General features: G+C 34.6%; 1 protein-coding gene and 2 long non-coding RNA genes across 18 annotated transcripts in view; 1 reads left to right on the forward strand and 2 right to left on the reverse strand.

Moving 5' to 3' along the window:
* The window catches only part of DOCK9 (dedicator of cytokinesis 9), a 129,768-nt gene that overhangs the window by 44,131 nt on the left and 66,730 nt on the right, over positions 1-18,907 (forward strand). For 14 of the 15 annotated variants that reach the window (XM_080605719.1, XM_080605715.1, XM_080605718.1 and 11 more), the window contains exons 3-9: positions 1,623-1,712; positions 3,391-3,473; positions 5,045-5,114; positions 9,289-9,384; positions 10,035-10,169; positions 14,099-14,273; positions 15,481-15,548. In XM_080605719.1, coding sequence (XP_080461845.1) covers positions 1,623-1,712; positions 3,391-3,473; positions 5,045-5,114; positions 9,289-9,384; positions 10,035-10,169; positions 14,099-14,273; positions 15,481-15,548 — 717 coding nt within the window. Of the gene's footprint in view, positions 1-1,622; positions 1,713-3,390; positions 3,474-5,044; positions 5,115-8,161; positions 8,317-9,288; positions 9,385-10,034; positions 10,170-14,098; positions 14,274-15,480; positions 15,549-18,907 lie in introns of those variants that run through there. The other variant, XM_080605708.1, reaches the window with a different exon arrangement.
* Positions 4,010-5,355, reverse strand: LOC308200833. Its single transcript, XR_013955844.1, has 2 exons — positions 5,286-5,355; positions 4,010-4,567 (listed from the first exon to the last, which is right to left on the reverse strand). It is a non-coding gene; the product is annotated as an uncharacterized lncRNA (long non-coding RNA).
* Positions 15,436-18,907, reverse strand: part of LOC308200784 — a 28,027-nt gene continuing 24,555 nt past the window's right edge. For both annotated transcript variants that reach the window (XR_013955809.1, XR_013955810.1), the window contains one exon: positions 15,436-18,264. This is a non-coding gene — a long non-coding RNA (uncharacterized lncRNA). The remainder of the gene's footprint in view (positions 18,265-18,907) is intronic.

Genomic DNA, 18,907 nt, shown 5'->3' on the forward strand with positions numbered 1-18,907 from the left:
TGCAAACTTCTGTTAAAGATGATGGATGATTAAAATCACTTTTTAACCTAACACTGAAAAAGCAAAAGTATCATACTTGAGTATAACTAAGGAGTTCATGATTATTTAATATGGTGAACACCTGCTAATGTAAAACAAGAGTAAGATTTTGTATTTGATTCCAAAATAAAGGAATAAAATTGAGCCTGGTTTTATTTTTCAATGTCAGTGAAAACAAATATTTTAAAGCTTATGTGGCTTTAAAAAAGCATGTTTTCTTAATAAGGGACACGTTTCTATAATTTGGAACACTTAATTCTTAAATGCTGTTACTATATGCAGAAGTATCTTCTTGCAGTTTTTTTTAGCTTTGTGTTTTATGACTTATTTGATCCATGAGGTGTTTTTTATAATTTTTATTATTATTTTGTGGTGTTTTGCTTTTAGTACCTTCTCACCTCTCACACTCAAGCAGTTAACACTGACACTTTTCAAGTCACTTTTAGCACAGTTTGGACTAGATGAATGACTCAACCATGAGAACAGGAGAAATTTTCCTCTGTCAAATCTTTACTGTACTTGAATATTCTAACTTCAAAAGCCACCCCCAGCTAATGGGGTGTGCCTTTGTAACAATAATCACCTTATAGATCAATCTCTCAACAGGGAGAAGTTAAGATAACATACTGCCATGTCTTCTTTTTTTTTTTTTTTTTGACCATTAATATGTGGAGTTTTGTCTTGTCACACTTTTCTCTGATCAATCCTGGTGTTGCAGTGTGTGGAGTGTAGGTAACAAGTGAGCGATCACACCCCCTTTCAGGCCCAGGTTGTGAAAACGCCTTGTCCATCTCTGACCTAATCTCAGATTTATTTTTTTAATGCTTTCCACGTGGTACAAAATCATTTCTATTGTGCAATTGTGTTCCAGAAGATTCTGTGAAGTTTCCATCTTTTACACGTAGGAGTTTAAAGTGCCTAAGGCTTACTTTGGTATTGGTGTTAGAAGCAGAAATTCACAGTCACAGTGAGATTTCCTGCAGTCTGTCAGCCTTCCTTTTCTTCTCTCAACTTTGGCATAGAATGGGAGCAAGTTCTTACTTAGTAAGCATCCTTTGGTAGACAGGAGGATATCCAGGGATCAAGGCCATCTTTCTCACCTTCAGTCGAACAATACAAGTCTCATGTTTTTGCCCGCTGAAATCTGCAGTGGAACTGTTCTTCTTATTTTGGTATGAATTGTTGCCTTTCTTGAGTAATAGTTTTTATATGTAGCAACAACACTACCCTAATGTCTGCATCCAAAATAGTGAAGTTATGTTGTCAAGGGGGAATTATTTTTACTAGTATTTTCTTGGCAATGGTAACTAAATAGAGGAAAACACTTTTTTTCAATGGCATCTAATTCTTACTGATTCCGATCTCGTCATCTTAATCTGGCTGAAAAGAATTCTTCTGAGAGAATAAAGCTGCTAATGTTTGAATGAAAGCAAATTGTCATTAGTGCCTGTTCTCCAGTACTGTCTTCACAGGATGTTTTCTGCTGAGCTTCTGTCCTAGCTATAGTGATATAACTGAGTGTTGCTATATTTTATCATCTTTTTAAATTGAGAGTATCATTAATGTTTGTTGTTGTTTATCAGACAGCATTATTGAAACGTCAGAGTCGATACATTCATTCAACAGTTCCTGAAAATGCGGAGAAAGAAGCTCAAAGCTTGTTTGTAACTGAGGTAATGTTGGAATTTTATGTGGTTGTGTGTAATAGCAGTGTTATAACTGAAGTGTATTACTTCTGCTTTATTTATTGTTTAAGAAACAAATAAAACCCTGAAAAATTATGAAATGTTGCAACTTAGTTCTCAGTGCTTTGCTTTGAGATCTAGTTCTGTTTAGTTTTCTCAAGGGAAAGAAAATTTCTAGGGAAAACTAGTATTTTTTTTCCTTCAGTGGCTGGAAAAGAAGAATTACTGAATAGCTGTGAATGATACTGTTTGTGTAACTGATTTTGAGGATGCTTCTGTCTTCACCTTCTCTTACCCTTCATGCTTTTGGCTTTTGCAGAGGGATATGGGTGACTTATATACATAATATTGATGACAATAGTGAATCTGAATGAATCAGTGTGGCTGTCTTTTTATTAACGTGTTTCATCCTAGTCATTCTTAGTTTGTTCTTAATAATCTTGTAGTTTGCTGGAACAGAAGTATTCATAACATTAACACTTGTAGAGGCCAAAATTCATCCTCACTGATCAATTTCTGTGCTACATGTAGAAGAAACATATTCTCAAACTTAGTTTCTCTTAACTGCTTGTGTTGGCATTCCCTTGATTCTGACTGTGATACCACGTTACCTTTAGTGTCTTGTTGAAGCCTTTTAGGATTAAAAGGTTTAAGTTTTTTTGCCTTTATCTACTGTTTTTCAACTAATATACTTCAGGGTGATGTTTTAACATCTGAAACAAATAAGTGTCTGTTGTAATATAAGGAAAACTGATGGAGCTTCAAATAGCTGAATCTATCTCAAACCTTGAAGTGATTTCTCCACAGTGATTGATAGATAGCCTTAATACCTAACCTAAACAATTCTAAGGTAAATTTGGAAGTGGTAGACAAGGAGGGAGGAATGCTGTAGGTAATTCAAGAAGTTTAATGAGTTTCTGTAGAAACAATTGCTTGGTAAATATTAACTTTGTATTTTGAAATATAAAGAAAAATATTTTTGAAGTATTAAATGCTGTATATGTGTGCACGTAAGTCTATTCCTGTAAAAAAGATTTTTTTTTTAATACAGGATTTCTGACAACAGATCTTGTCAGTTTTATGTTACTTCAGTCAAAGCCAAGATAAATCAGTACTTTTATGTTGTAGCAATATGGGTGGAGTAAAATGGTATTTCCTGTGTTCTAGTCCTGGGCTATTGCTTTTCAACAGCTGCAAGCATGACTGCACTTAAATTTGTGCTTTATGCTAGAGAGCATGCTAAGCAAACTTAGGCTAGAAGCGTAAATGTAAAATGTAATATTCTATTTTAAAAATGCATGTGTATTGTAATGCTGAGGTTTTTAAAAGCTCAGTCACGTTTCCAGCTGCAGTGAAATGCTGCAGTGAAATGCTGCTTTAACTTTTCAGACAACTGAAGATGGTTAATCCAGATGCTGAATATACTCACCATTTTCTGATTTTGTATAATATCTATATGATAACACCCTATTGAAACATCATGTGTTACAAAAAGCTTTATGGCACCGAACAGTATCGCAAAAGAAGGGAGGTGTACAGAATTTTTGAAGATCGAGTTCATAAAAGCTGTATCTGAGGAGGATTTTTGTGTGTGCATCTAGTGAATGCTGCTGTTATAGTTAATTCTCTTCCAATTAATGCTGATATTTGGTTTCCATTGAAATAGTGCATCAAAACCTACAATTCAGACTGGCACGTTGTTAACTATAGATATGAAGATTACTCAGGAGAATTTCGACAGCTTCCAAAGTACGTATGTTATCCACTGGTATAGTACAGATTCTGAATTTGTGAAGGAACTTTAATATCAAAGTATTTACCACAGGAATGTATTCATGTAACATGTGCTTTGAAATATGCTATACCAATTTTTATTAGTAGTGATGATGAAGATTTATAGGGTGGAATTAATATGGAATTTGAAGGGATAAGATCTTGTTAAACCATTTTCTGGGAAGATACCTTAGTTACATTGCCCTACTCACAGGGAGGCTGAAACATGAATTTGTATCATGGACAATTTAAATGTCAGAACTAAAACACGCTAATGTTTTGATGAAACTTAAATGGTGATATCTTTGTTTTTGTAGCTTCAAAGGCAGCTTTTGGAGCTCTCTTTAGAAGCTTAGGAAATAGAACCCAACAGACAAACATTTATAGAATATTAACTGAGAAAGGTGGATGCAGTTATTTTTGAGCATTGTACGAGTACGCCTTATACCCAAACAAGTAGACAAGTGTTTATCTAGGTTTTTCTAGAAATCTGAGTAAAAAGGTGAACATTGCTTTTCTGGAATCGTGTTTGTTTTGTTCCCATCTTGAAACTTACATTTAATGAAATATAGTTTAAAATGGATTAGCTCTTTTTTAAGTGCATATGTTCCTCCTTGGTACAGACATGCAATGTAGCACCAACTCATGTTTCTGAGGTGCAATTAACTTTGATGTTATGTGCATCATTCTGAGAAGTTCTTGGAGACAAATATAATTGCAGATGAAATATACCTTCATCAAAAATTAAAAAAAATACTGACATAGATAACGTTAGGTTCTCAGTACGTATTTAATCAAATTTGTTTTTGCTATGCTATGGATGTTTGGTATTCATTTTTATGTTTCTATTGACAGTTGATAACAGCTATAGAAATTGTTGGAACAAAAGTTTTGTTTAAAATTCGTGTGAAGAAGGAGACGTGATTTCACTAAGAGATACTATTCGCATTAGTGAAAAGCTTTGCTGTATTTATGGCACATAATACAGATGTGTCTTCTACACATTCTTCTACAGTCTTCTGTAGTCTTCTACACTTCTTTCTTCACATTCTGGAAGGCATCGTAGTTTTCTGATAGAGGTGGGGAAGAAGAATCAGGAGGAGGAACTTATACTGTTTGTCTTTGATTTGTTTCTAAAATGTTGCATTAAAACTGGCAACTTAAAAAACAAACAAAAACCCAACATTGCTTCTGCTGTCATGTGTTATGTCCTTCCTAAGTCCAGATAACCGTTTGCATTGCAGTTTGTTATGGGTATCAGTTATTGCACCTAAGATACTGAGAGTGCAGTGAACAAGAAGGTATTTGGTTCTCTTCAGTTAAGCGTAAGGACAGTGACAAGCAGAACAATAGAAGGGCTGTGACCAGATATACAAATGAGCAAAATTACTGGGTAAGAGAGATTTCATGAAAAAAGTATGGCTTTTAGCCAGTTTTTCTTGTACTTTTCCCTCTTCAGCTAGAGAAATAACATCTTTATTTTTGCAATATGAAATATGTAATCAATCATGAAATATCTAGTATTTTATAAGCCTTTTCTTTCCTAGTAAAGGGACAAAACCGGAGAAGCTTCCAGTGCATTTATATGAAGTGGATGAAGAAGCAGATAAAGATGAGGTGAGATAACAAAATAATTCCTTGCTTTCTCCTGCTCTCAGTAAAGAATGTTTGCGGTAAGGAGAGGTTAAAGTTGGGTTAAGTGTTGATGTCAGTAAGTGACAACTGATACTATATTAAACAGTCTGATTTGGAGGGTAAAAAACAAAAAAAAAAGCAACTTGTACCTACCTCCTCTGAAATAGCGTTGTATTCCTTAGATCTGTCATATGAGTAAAGCAAGTGTTGACAGATGCTGAAACTGAGGAAGTTTTTAGCAGTGTTGAAGTATAATCTTTGAGTTTTAATAAGGTCTATCTTACTTTATACTGTTTCCTTCTAGATGGCCATGTATAGAGAAATATTTTATGTAGTTTAAGTTGCAAAGCTGAGTAAAATCGTAGGTGAATTTGTTCCAACATGAAAGTACACACGGTTAAGAACACATGGCAGTATAGCATACAGTTAAAATTAGCATATGAGTTACAATTTGATATAAATTTGAATGCAGGATGACTCCTGAAAATCTGAAAAAGTCAAAATAAAGTTTACTAAAACTCTTAATTGTTTTCCTTTTTTGTCCTTGGCCTAGGGAAACCGGTTATCTATAGTCTCAAGAAATTTTCAATAATGTCTTGAATGTCAAAGACTTTTTTTCAATAACTGCTTCTGTTATTTGTGTTATTCAGTTTTTACCACACCCTGTTCAAACACAAAGTTGTTAAAAGCCAGTGCTTTCTTTGTGTATGAATACTTGAACTCTCACATCACAGAAAATAAATAAATAAAATGCTTTTTGTAGCTTTGCCCATGACAATTACTTTGTTTATAAATTCCTTGTATTCAGAACTGCTGTGTATGAAACAAAAGTAGTTCCTTACAAGTTTTCCCAGATTCAATGTGGAAAAAGTAGTCCAAGGAGTGTGTCTGAATAGGTAGATCTCCGAACAGTCTCAGGATGCCATTTTTTCCCAACATTGCTATTAATGTGCACTGTAATATTTGGACGGACAAGTAATTTCATGTATATGTATGTAAATTTTTCTATTTGTACGGTGGAAATAGTTATGTTCTCTGTTGTACTGAAATTTAAAAGACTTGGTGTTATTTAATGTGATAATATTTCTGACAACAGAAGTGTTTTACAAAACAGTGAGTTAAACTTGGAAAAAAACAAATGGGGATAGAACTGACTGTGATTGTTATTGGGAAAAATGCTTCTGGCTACAGTTAGTTAAATACTGCAATAATATAGCTTTGCTATTGCCAGGTGGTAAGCTTTTTTCTTTTACTAGGAAATGTAAGTGGAAGGGACTTCCTATTTCATTCTGTCCAATTTCCTGTTACACCAGGCAGTAACGTCATCTTTTCCAGAGCTACAGTCACTGAAGAAGAGTTCTGTTACTCTTTGCTGAGGAACTTAACATATAAACAGAAGAAAAAAAAACATGTTAGGAAGAGGAGGGAGCTTAATGAGAGTAGGATGGGGATGGGGGAAACAAATTCTTTCCTCAAGGGAAGAATACCCTGCTTGTTAAAAACAGTTGAATTGTTTCATATGTTTTAATCTAATCTAAAAAAAGCGAAGAGGCTTTTCTTTCAAATATTAGCATCTTTGTTTGCCAAAAACCATATGTGCAAACCTTATATTAAAAAGTGTTTTGTCTTCTTTCTGTTTTTTTTTTTTTGAAAGAAGATTTATTAAGAGAATGATAAAAACCAAAAAGCTCCAAGTTATTAAAATTGAAGGAAAACCACACCAAGATTAAACTAAATCTCACACTATTAAACAGGGGAGAACTAACTTTCTAAAAGTAATTCATGCTATCAGGCCATCAAGTTGATGTTTATAAATGGAATTTTTAAGTCAGCCAGGGGTATGGGATCAAGATTAGGAGCTGTTTTTATTGAAACAGTTGCTGTTGGAATAAATTTTGGAGCACAGTTTGTGGGAAAGATCACTTTAAAAAAAAAAAAAAGTGAAGCATAATGTGCAGCAGCACTAATAATAATAAAAAAGAAAATTAACTTACCGGCTGGAAACAGGAAGTATGTTTTCAGTGTAAAAGTTGTGTGTTAATGACTATGGACTCTGTGTTCCTTTGTATTAACAGATGGTAGGCTGGATAAATTCAATAGCTTTTTGGCTCAGTAGGCAAGAATTCTGCCTGATGGAAATGGTGTAACTAGAGAGGGCCAAATGATACTCAGTTTTAGTGGTAGGAAGCATCATGCAGTTCAGTGGAGCTGGGAAACAGTGTACCTCAGAGGCTATGAATTGCAAAGTCTTAATAGAGATAAATCTTATCTTTTGTTAATACAGATAATGAAGGAATTCTTGTCATATCAGGCGGTCCTGTCTATGGTTTATGTAACCACAGAAAAAATGTAATTTCACGATTACATAGCTTCTTGTACAGAACCAAGCTCTGACAATAACTCATCATCAACTCATCACCTTGGACTTGTAAGGGTGGTTTTAAAACCGTCCTTTCTTTGGGGATAACTCTCACCAGCGTAGGTAGAGAATCGTAGTTAGAAACCCAGTGTCTAGATTTGTCATCTTTATAGCTTGATTATGGTACAAGAAAAATTTTCTATGTAACGGAGTCCAGAGCGGAGGGGCGGGTAACGACTTGCAAATGTGAAACAAGTAGACTGCACTGCTTGGACAGTGAGACTCACGGAGGCATATGAAAATTTGCTATTTTTGTTCTTTGCTTCTGGGGCATCTGTCAAGTGTTCTGAAAGTTGGTGACCGTGTCATCCTTGCTTTACCTCATTTTCTTGCAAGCTGACTAGAATATTTGAAGGAACAGATTGACACAAGTTTTGCCTTCTGTTTGCAGGTTTTTTTTTGAAGTTCTCATACGCATATGAATATGCAAGCTAGGCAGAATAAATAAGCTGTAAATAAATTAGCTAAGGACTTCTTACAGAATGTTCCTTGATTTAATTCCAGAAACTAATTAATATTATTCAAAATTTGGTTCAGCTGTTGAACTAATGACTGTCACCCATATGTAATTACTTTCTGTTGTATTTTGTCTTCATAACTGAGAAAAGGAATTAGAAAAAAGTAGATGTGGCAGTTGAGGAAGGTTTTTGTTGTTGTTGTTGGTTTTTTTTTTTGTTTTTTCCAGCTAGAGACTCAGCTAATTTTGAAGATTTGGGTGATTAATTGTCAAGAGTATTTCTCTTTTAGATGGTTGAAATTCTTCCTGTAAGTCTAGTTAATGTTTTTGTTGTGTCAAAATGGGTTACCTCAACTGAAAAAAATGGTAAAGTTGTCTGTATGCTACTGCTGTTAATGATTGCTTTAATAGGTGATTTAATATTTATTATGTGGAAGTTGTAGATCTGTCATTTTGATCAGTTTTAATAGTAGGGTACTGCTTTTTTAGTAGGTGTTAACATGCTGTGAGGTTGGATGTAGTTTCCAAATTCCAAGAACTGGTATATGGAAGTGGTATACAGGCAGTGAGTGTTATGTGGGATACATGCACATACTGCTGGTTTTTTTTGAACTTGCCATTACTGCCGAGTTTGATCTTATTTGCCTTAGAAACCTTTGATTCCGATGTATAAAAGCGCAGATACAATTCAAGAATTCAAGACAGTTTTCTTTAAATTCTTAAGAGAGTAATGTCTTTGAGGTAATACATATAAAACAAAAAGGTTTGAGAAATCTCGATTGAATTTTTGGATAAGCATGAGCTTATCCAAATCTGATAATAGAAATCAGTAAAAATTATTGCACGGGGAGATTAGAATGTACAAGAAAAAAAAATACACCTTACAAAAAAAACACTCTGAGTTTTCCATCTTCCCTTCCCAGAGCATTTAGAATTTATCTTGTCTAATGTTTAGCTATCTAAATATTTAATATTTAGCTATCTAATTGGATCATCCTGCTGGTGACAGAGAGAGCCTCTATAACTGGCCAAGTTGTATATCAAAAATTAAATAAGGTCAATCTCACATTCCTTGTCTTTAATTAAAATAGTTGGAATATTTGATATATAATTTCACAGTATTTGCTTTATAATTTAATAGAGCATAGTTTTCATTATATTATGAGCATAACTATTCCATCTTAAAAAAAATAACTTCTGAAATACGCAAATATATGTAATAGTTTTAGTCCGTGATGCTAAACTTTACTTTTTTTCCACCTCCCTGCCATCATCTCCAGGACGCAGCATCTCTTGGGTCTCAGAAGGGGGGAATAACAAAACAAGGATGGCTGTACAAAGGGAACATGAATAGCGCAATCAGTGTGACAATGAGAGTAAGTTTATGAATGTCCTATGCATGGTGAAAAATGAACACCAACGCTGAAATATCAGTGTCTTTGAAATATCAGTGTTTTTGAGAAAGTCCATTTTGTATGTGCTTTTCCTTCTAACAAAAATAGCATGGGGTGAAAGAGATGCTTATATGTAATTTATAGCTTTGAAATCTTTCTTGCTCTTTACTGTACTTAAATTTAAAAAAAAAGCATTAAAAATCCATTATGTGAGAGAAGTGTAGTGTTTTAAAGCACTTTCTCAACTGGGCCCTTGTAGTGTTAATAGTAGAAAAGGGTCTACTAATGCAAGTCTTTATTTGTACTATATCTTTACTTATAAACAAATTTAGACTGATTTTGTGGGCATCACAGTTAAATATTTTACATATAGTGTTGTGGAGTCTGTTGAAAATAACTTTCAGGTAACACAGTACTATCTTCTTGCAGATTTTTCAGTTAATTTTATTTTTCAAAAGTTTCTTTTTGACTTAATGATTTCAGTCTTGTTTTCTAATGATACCCATTAGGTTATGTTTAAGTAAAAGCTTTTTTCTCTAGCTGGCTGTAAATAACAGTTATGGGATTTGAAATATGAACCTTACTAATACTAATGTTGAAATTCTTTTTCCCTACTTCTTTCTTTTCACTAGTCATTTAAAAGAAGATTTTTCCATTTAATCCAACTTGGTGATGGATCCTATAATCTCAATTTCTACAAAGATGAAAAAATATCAAAAGAACCCAAAGGATCAATATTTCTAGATTCGTGCATGGGAGTGGTTCAGGTAATTATAATTATTCTGCTTGCTTTTCAGTTAATTCAGTATTTTATAGCAAATGGATTAAAAAAAATAATACAGATAACTTTCGTCAGACATAGATAAGCATCTGTTATGCAGAGGAACAACTACATATGGTGAGTCTTGCAAAAACAATGAACTAGATTCTGAATTGAAGGAGGCTGAATTTGAAAATTTTCTCTGAAAGAAACAAAAATTACTAGTTGATGTCAAGTATTAATGTTAAAAGCAAAATTTTAAGGCAAAGACAAAAAATAACACTCTTAAATTATGGCAAAGTAAAGACTGCATAAAATTAGAGTTAAGTTCAATTACATTTTGTTCTTACATGGGTTGTAAAATATTTTGCATAGCTTCTTGTGTGGGATTTTTGTTGTGGGAATTGTATTAAATTCAGTCACCCTTCCAGATGCTTTCATTTGACCTTTATAATATTACTTTCATGTGCTCTTCATTTTAAAAAAGTTAAGGGCTTTGGTAAAATGTTTGTCAGTAGCAAGTGCCAAAGAAAAGAATGTTTTTTGTTGTGATTCTGCTATGTATTTACAGTACAGCATGTAACTGTTTTGTTAGGCACAGCATACCTGGAAAAAACCCTTGGGTTTTAGGGTTTTGTTAACTTTGATAGGAATAGGCAAAGTTTAATAAAAATGTATTTTTAAAATATTTAATTTCTTAGTGTAAAGTTGTTTGAAGATTTATGCAGAGATACAACAGCTTTACAGAGGATTATTTTTTCTAAATATTGTAATATTTTGAAAAATCTTGTAAATTTATTCAACTTGCAAGTTGCATATTGAGATTTACAGAAATTGTTTTGCTTTAGGGGTAGAATTTTGGCCAATTCCACTGCAACTAATTTGATTCATGCTTTCAAAACAATCAAACAACAACAACGATAACAAAAAGGTTCATAAACACATTCGTGGTCTTTGTTTTCCAAATCTTATATCTTTCCTTCTGCTCTTCTGGTACAGCTTCCTCTGCTTTGGTGCCTTTCTCTCTCATAACATAAATTACCCATCTCAAGGCTGTTTCTGGCTCTTCTTGTTTCTCATTTAGGTGATGGCTAGTTTCTAGTTGTCAGCCTGTGGCTCTGTTACAGGCTATTGAGGGCAATACTATATTCATTTACATGATCAGAAAACATCGATATTTTCAGGAGTTACAAATAGAAAGGCCCTTCACCAAAGGGAAGTGCAACCACAATAGGTGCACTTCACCGAAGGGAAGTGTAAAATCCTGCACCTGGGGAGGAACAACCCCAGGCACTAGTATGTGCTGAGGATCACCCAGGTGGGAAGCAGCTCTGCAGAAAACAACATGGGGTCTTGCTGGACACCAAGTTGAACATGAGCAAGTCATGTGTCCTTGATGCAAAGAAATGGGCCGTCCAGAGAGATGGAGTCGCCATCCCTGGAGGTACTTAAGAGACATGGGGATGTGGCACTAAGGGACATGCTTTAGTGATGGTATGCAGTTGGTCATGTTGATGGTTGGACTTGGTGATCTGGAAGATCTTTTCCAACCTAAATGAATGATTCTAAATCTATTGGTATCCTGGGCTGCACTAGGTAGGCAAAGTGTTTTCAGCAGTTCAAGGGGGGTGATGCTTCCCCTCTGCTCAGCACTGGTGAGGCCATACCTGGTATTATGTCCAGTGCCATCTCATTCTGTGATTCTAGGTTGGTTTGTTTGTTTTTAAATTCTGAAAATCCTTTTTTTTCCTACATTATCTTTCCTTGAAGTAGTGTCATATTTTCTGTTCCATCAGTTCAATTCATGTAACCTGGAATATCCTCAGACTTTGTTAGAAGTTTTAAAATTTTTATATTATTTACTATAATTATTATAAACTTACATATATATATATAGATATATATATAAACCTTTATCTTCTGCAAGTAAGATTTTGGGCTAATACAGTAATTTCTAAGTAAAAATATATTTTGGACTTTTAAAGTTTATAGTTGGCTTGAATGTTATGCTGTGTTCTACAGTACTTTCAGCTAGTTTGTTGTGGCACTCTGGGTGTTCAGAACTGCATCTAGAAATTTGAGACTATTTATGGGTCAAAATTAGGTGCAAAACCGAGATTAGTGAATTTCCACTTCCCTGAAGCCAAGAAGTGATTCAGTGGCGAGAAGAAATGGTTTTAGAAACAGCTGTTTTCTCACTTGAACTGTCGATGGAGGGACAAGGAAATGAGACTTTGAACTATAAAATACTATGCAAATGGTCCTATTTGAGATACATGATTTTATTATTATTTTATTTTTAATTGTTTTGTATACCCTCTGGCTGATCCTATTTTATTCATTCTTTTACTGTTACTTATTATTGGCATTATATTAGCATCTAGAAGCTTATATGTGGAAAAAAAAGGTCTTTACACAACAAAAATTGAAATTCCATTTAATAGAAGTGGAAAAGAAATAAAAAGACGCCCCACCACTGCATTTTACAGTAGTCTGTCTTGGAATTCATGGAAATAGTTGTTCTTTTAAGGTGAACATAATTCTAAGCTGTTGTTCTCAGGAATCAACCTATTTATTTCAGAATAAATCTGTTTTTGTGAGGGAGGATTAGTGTTCCTCTTGCTTTCTTATAACATTTCCCATTTTTGTTTTAAGTTCACTTAGTACATAGTCTATTTACTCTTCAAATGCAGAGGGTGCACAAAACAGAAAAATGCTGGCTTCCCTAACAGATATTAAAGGTAAAGCAGTTGGAATATGCTCCTTCACCAGCCTTTCTGTAAGGGGAATGCTGAGTATACACGGCAGTATTTTGAGGGGGTGGGGTGGGGCATGTTTCTTGTAGTCTTGGGATATGTTAAGACTTTTTTTTGCATTGCAAAAAGTCCAGTCACGTAATATATGCAGCCACATAAATACATGGCTTAATCACTAATTCACCGATTTGTGAAAGCAGACAAGTGGTGAGATGCGCTGCCTATGTCAAGGATTTTAACTGTGAAAGTTAAGGGTTACTGTTCTTAAGATTTGTTGTTTACTTCCTTACTGATTTGAATTGGTAAGGCTGCCTTAGATCTGGAGACCACGTGTTTTTTTTTTGTATCCTCTTTAACAGAAGCTTATATTTGGTAGAAAGCTGAATGCTTTGCCAAGCAGTAGTTATTCTGTAAACTGAAGAATCTGAAGTCTGGTGAAAACCAAAATGTAATTTGACATCAAATTTAACTTAAAAGAAAACCACCATCAAGTCTGTCTTGTTGTTTATTTTAATGTTTAACTAATGAGTTTGTCAGACTTTTTTAATTAAAGTGATGATAATACAGAATTTTCATTTGTTGGCATTTGAGACTTGTGAATTTATTCTCAGGAACATGAGTCAAGCTAGGTAGTATTTGTGAGGCCTGGACTTAAATCACAGAAAAAGGGTGACAATGGTTGAGGAACAAAGGAGGAATGATTGATTCCCAACTTCATGTGTATTTAAAATTTGTAATAATCAATGTGTTCACAGTTGAGACAGCTTATGACAACTTCTGGTATAAAAACCCAGCATACGAAGGATTCTCGCTCAAATGTTGTTTTGTGCTCTTTTATCAGTAGATCTTGATTAGTTTTGCTTCCAGGTGATCTGAATACATGAAGACTTGATACTTGTAATGTGGTACTTATTGTCATATTTTATTATTATTTTTTTAATAAAATGATGGGAGAGAATGGAAAACGGGCTAATATTTTTTATAGTTCCATTCGGTGAAGTAGTACGCGTAACTTCAGAAGGTCAAATGTCAGACAGTAAAAAGTATAATAATACACTTGTTCAAAGTGCGTGCCTTTGTTAAAATATTTGAAGTACAAAAAGTGTTAGATGAATAGCATCATTAGATTTGTGAGTAGACAAGATGTAAAGATGTCATAAAATCTTTTATTTTATTATAGAACAATAAAGTCAGACGTTTTGCATTTGAGCTCAAGATGCAAGACAAGAGTAGTTACCTTTTAGCTGCAGACAGTGAAATTGAGATGGAAGAATGGATAAACACTCTGAACAAAATCCTTCAGCTTAACTTTGAGGCTGCAATGCAAGAAAAGAGAAACGGAGAATCTCATGAAGGTAAGAAGGGTTTCCAGCTATGCTGATACACTTATGTGACCGTGCCTATGTACGTGCATTCAGAAATAAAGGCTTTATTGTTGTTAAAATTTATTTTCGTTTGGTCATAATAATTGTGGGTCTTTTCATTGTCTGTTGAACTGATAAGAGTTATGCCCTTTCGGCAGCATTATAGAATAAAGGGACTGTTTAGAAATCTAGGTAATAGAACCCACAAGGAAAAATCGTGACCAAGGTAGCTTAAGAAAAAGAGAAAACTGAGGAGGGACTTGTTTTTAAAATGCATAAAATATGTCAAAAATGGAATAATCTGTTCTGTGTCTACTGTAGATAGAAGAACAGGACATTGTGATAGCAATGAGGTATTTAAATTTACACATAACTTTCTTGACCACAAATATTTCCCTAAAAATTTCTTGGGTATAGCTCATTTGCTATTGGAACCCTTTAAGTATAGGTAAGGCAGACATCTGTAAGCAATGTGATGCAAGGATAGTTGATAGCTGGGTGACAAAAGGAGAGTCTGTATGTCTTCTTGTGCAATTTTCGTCCTGAGAGTGGATAGGGAAGAAAATTGGTATCAGACCAAGGACATGCCTATCCAAAAGAACCTGGAAAAGGTTATAGGTCACTGTGCTTATAAATATCACTATATACCAAAAGGGATCATTAGAGTTTAAAATTAGATATGTTCTTTTGGTGAAGATAGTCAGAATTTGATACGTTTGCAACAAAAGCAAATCAGAAAAAAGAGAAACCTGCAGCTTTGTGAAGGATATTTTAGTCAGTGGTCCCCAAATGACCTTAGAACCAGAAGATGGTTCTTAAAACTAACTGAATGGTTTCTTTGTAACTCCAGTAATCATTGGAGAGTAGTCTTGGACACCCGAACAAACAGAGGGAACAGGTTTTGAGATCAAGTTACGATGCATAATGGAAAGAGTATTGTAAATTTGTGCATTGAACATCTTCTTTTCCAGTGCAGGTATCAAAATTAGTATTAAAGCTGATAGCTATTTTCTAGGTAAGATTAGGAATAAGTGCTACTTTACATCTTTACAAAGTGAAGTGATGGAGTTGACCACAACCCATTTGTTGATTGTTATTTTTGAAGGGATGTGAGTTACAAACAAACTAATCAGAAATACCTTTGCTGCAGAAATTTGTAAGTCATTCTTTGATTTTATTTTATTTTTTTTGATTGCAGATGATGAACAAAGCAAAATGGAAAGCTCATCAAGTAGCTTTGATAACTACTATCCTGAAATTGCCAAGGTAATATATATTATGAGTGACTACTCAGGATATAGAGTACTAAACATAATACTTAGTTGTGTGGACTTTCAGTAAAGGTAAGATATTGGCTTCCAGTCAGTTTGTGGTACTTTAAAAGCTTGGAAGGTCTTGTCAATAGGAGTGGTTATTGAGCTTCTTCAGTTTCTGCTTTTGGAAGCAGCCTGGCTGATGTCTTCAAGATTTATATAAAGCAAATGTGCATGTTGTCTCAAAGCAGCAACTTTTATTTCATTAGTTCGTGTTTTACATACTTTGTATTGTTTTACTGCATACAAGTAAGTGTTCAAGTACTTCAGTAGAAGTAATCTAGTTATACTCAAGTTTTATCTTTACAGTTAAAACTGTAGAGAAGCTCAATAGCAGTAATGATGTACTTGTGCTTGTTAAGGAGGTGGAAAATACATGGATATTTGCTGTATTGACATAGTTCTTGCATTTTAGTTTTGTTTTTGTAGAAGTGTGGTTAGAATCCTGAGTTGCCCATGTCTTTGAGATGGAACTCTGTAGACCTTTCCATTATTGCTTGTCCACAAAGAACAGCAGAAAGATCATTCAGCTAATTTTTTATTTGAATATGAACTGTAATACTCAATTTTTTGCATAGTGAAAACACCTAGTAAGTAAAACAAAATAGAAATAGAAGAAAATAGAGGAGAAATGCATAGAAAACAAATGTAACTGTACTCTAGCCAATTTGCAGACTTGATTTCAGTTAAAATAGTGACTTGTATCTTTTAAGTTTTGTGAGTTCTCTAGAGAAGTTTTTGTTGAATTACCAAAGGACTGGAGGCTGGTGACCTTTTTCTATTGAAGTAGCAGAATCATGACTCCTTACTATTTCTTGTGTCACACAGCCTGCAGTCTTGACACTTTTCTCCTTGACCATGCTTTAGAATGCTCCCCTCTTCTTTTCAGAGGGTCTGCCTGACCTAGTCACTACTCCTGAAGGAGTACAGCTTATAAACTGAGACCAGGCAGTAAAACAAATGCTATTTATTAGCTAGCACATCAAAAGATTCACTATACTCTAACAGGACTTTAGCACCCAAACTGGCTGCCTGACATTTCTTTCTGTAACCTATTTGTAATCAACTTGGCATGTACACACAAAAAACTATTATGCTAACTCCAGCTACAGCTGCATTTGGAAATGAATTGGGATTGTGGTGCGTACAATCAAGTTTTCCTTGGAAGAACTGTAAGCACCAAAAAGCATAGTTACATGAGGCCATGGAAAAGATATTTCCAAAACAAATATAAAGTTAGATGTCTTTATTGTATGTAAGATTTTTCTTTCTTCATAGTTGGAGCTATCAGAATACTTACGTCCCACATGACCTTTGGAGTGGACTTTTATTCAGGGCTGTAGCACCTGCGTACCATTTTAGTACTACAAATGCTGCTTTCTGTTTCCATAACCTTTTGATAGGAAGCACTGCAACTCTGCAGGCTAGATATTTTCCTAGCATGTTATTTTCCTCAGCTCTTTAAGCATTAACTCCTTTTATTCTGTGGATACAACCTATTTAAATTTGTTTCTTTCCAAATAAGATGTTTGGTTTTCCCATTCAAGTTCATCTTTACTATTTGCTCTAATGCATTTTTCTAGCCTTTTTTTCCCCGGAGAAGAACAGGAAAAATTCTCCCCATTTGCATTAGTACATTACTTGTGCTTTGACTTGATTATTTTATATAAACGCTGTTCATTTTTGAAGATTTTTGTTCTCTGTTCTTTCTTGCATTGTCTTTTCAGCTGTTATTTGTTGTTTGGTTTTGTTTTTCCCAGTGGAAGACTTCTAAGGCATTGAGCCTTCTTTTAGATGAGTTTATAGTTGCTCTTTTATTTTTTGTTCGTTCTGGAAGGAGATTTTCACAATAGATGAATTTATAACCTTATGAGGAAAGAGAAATTCCTTCAGGGGTGATATTAAAGCCACCTGACAGTAAGGGAAAAAGTGTCTTCCTAGGAAAGGTTTAACCCTTGTGAGTACATCTGAGCCTTCCTTTTTCCGGTCAACAGCTGTTAATTTATAACATTAAATAAAATGGTTTTGTACACTTCAATGTACAGATTTGCACACGTACAGTTGAATTTGTCAGTTCTGCTGAATCTGTCTGTTCCTGTACAAAGTGTGAATATAGTTTTTGTAATCTTCATTTAAAAAAAATATAATTAGACCTCTGGCTTAAATAACGATGTGACTATCATAATCAGTGTGGCCAAGTACCTGCTTAACCATTGCATGTCCCAGTGTTTGTTGAGGTAGGAAAGCATTACCCTGTTACACTGAGGAAATGGAATTCCAGAGTCACTGCCAGCCTGTAGGGAGGGTTGCTGACTATCCATTTTCAGTTCTTGACTTCTGCCCAACTCCCCAGCAATCTGCCTGTCAAAAAAATGTGTATTTTTGTCTTGTCTTCAGTGCATAAAACACAAATCTAAAACCATTCAATACATTTGGGCTGAAGTAATTTCTGGCTTGCTTGTATGACTAGGTCTTCTTCCTCTTCAGGTCTTGCTGCTGACCATTCCCTTTCCAAAACATACAAGGGAACTTCTTGTCATCTTTAAACTTCTTCACAGTTTAGTCATGTGTATCTCGATTATGCTAGCTGCTGAACAAGTGAAGCCTGCCAACACTGCTGGTTTTGAGTGTCTTGGTCATGTCTTCCACAGCAACTGCTGTCTTTTCTCCTGTGCAGTAAAGATCATAGTAAATGAAATCAATTAAACCATCCACATTCAAAATCAAACCTCAAAAGTTCCTCTTCTGTTATGCATCCTTTAAGTTTATTTTTATTTTTATTATTAGCCTAAAATAGAGTTCTGAGCTACTAGAGCTGGTGGCATGTTAGGAGTTTCTTGAAGCCTCTAACAAAGCAGATGCAGAGAGGAGACCACTTCCTGCTGATGGTCAGTGATCAGCATTTTAGGTTGGTAACATCTTCTAGCCAGTACAGGCTGATCCAAAAATAGACTCCCACCCCAAACGAAATACTCTATATCTCTGTTTAGCTATACTTCGGGAACGGCAACCGTGCTACGTTGTTAATTTTGGCTCAGGGATGTGTCCATTTCTTGTCTCCCTTGACTTAAAAAATCATACAATCCTCTTTCAACGTTTTATGGAAAAATAACCTATGTATACCAGCAATTTTCACATTCTATTTGTGCTACTTTTCTTTTCTCTTACTGTTAGAGGTAGGTATCCACAAATACTGTGCAGGATCAGTATACTACCTCCTAGTTCTGCAAAGGAATTTTTCAGTGTGGTAGTTTTGTCTCTCGGATGGCTTTTTTTAATTTGTCTACCCACAGAAAATCCACTCCATTGGCA

The sequence above is a fragment of the Anser brachyrhynchus genome (genome assembly GCF_964034855.1).
Source record: "Anser brachyrhynchus genome assembly, chromosome: 1".
In the NCBI taxonomy this organism is placed as follows: Eukaryota; Metazoa; Chordata; class Aves; order Anseriformes; family Anatidae; genus Anser; species Anser brachyrhynchus.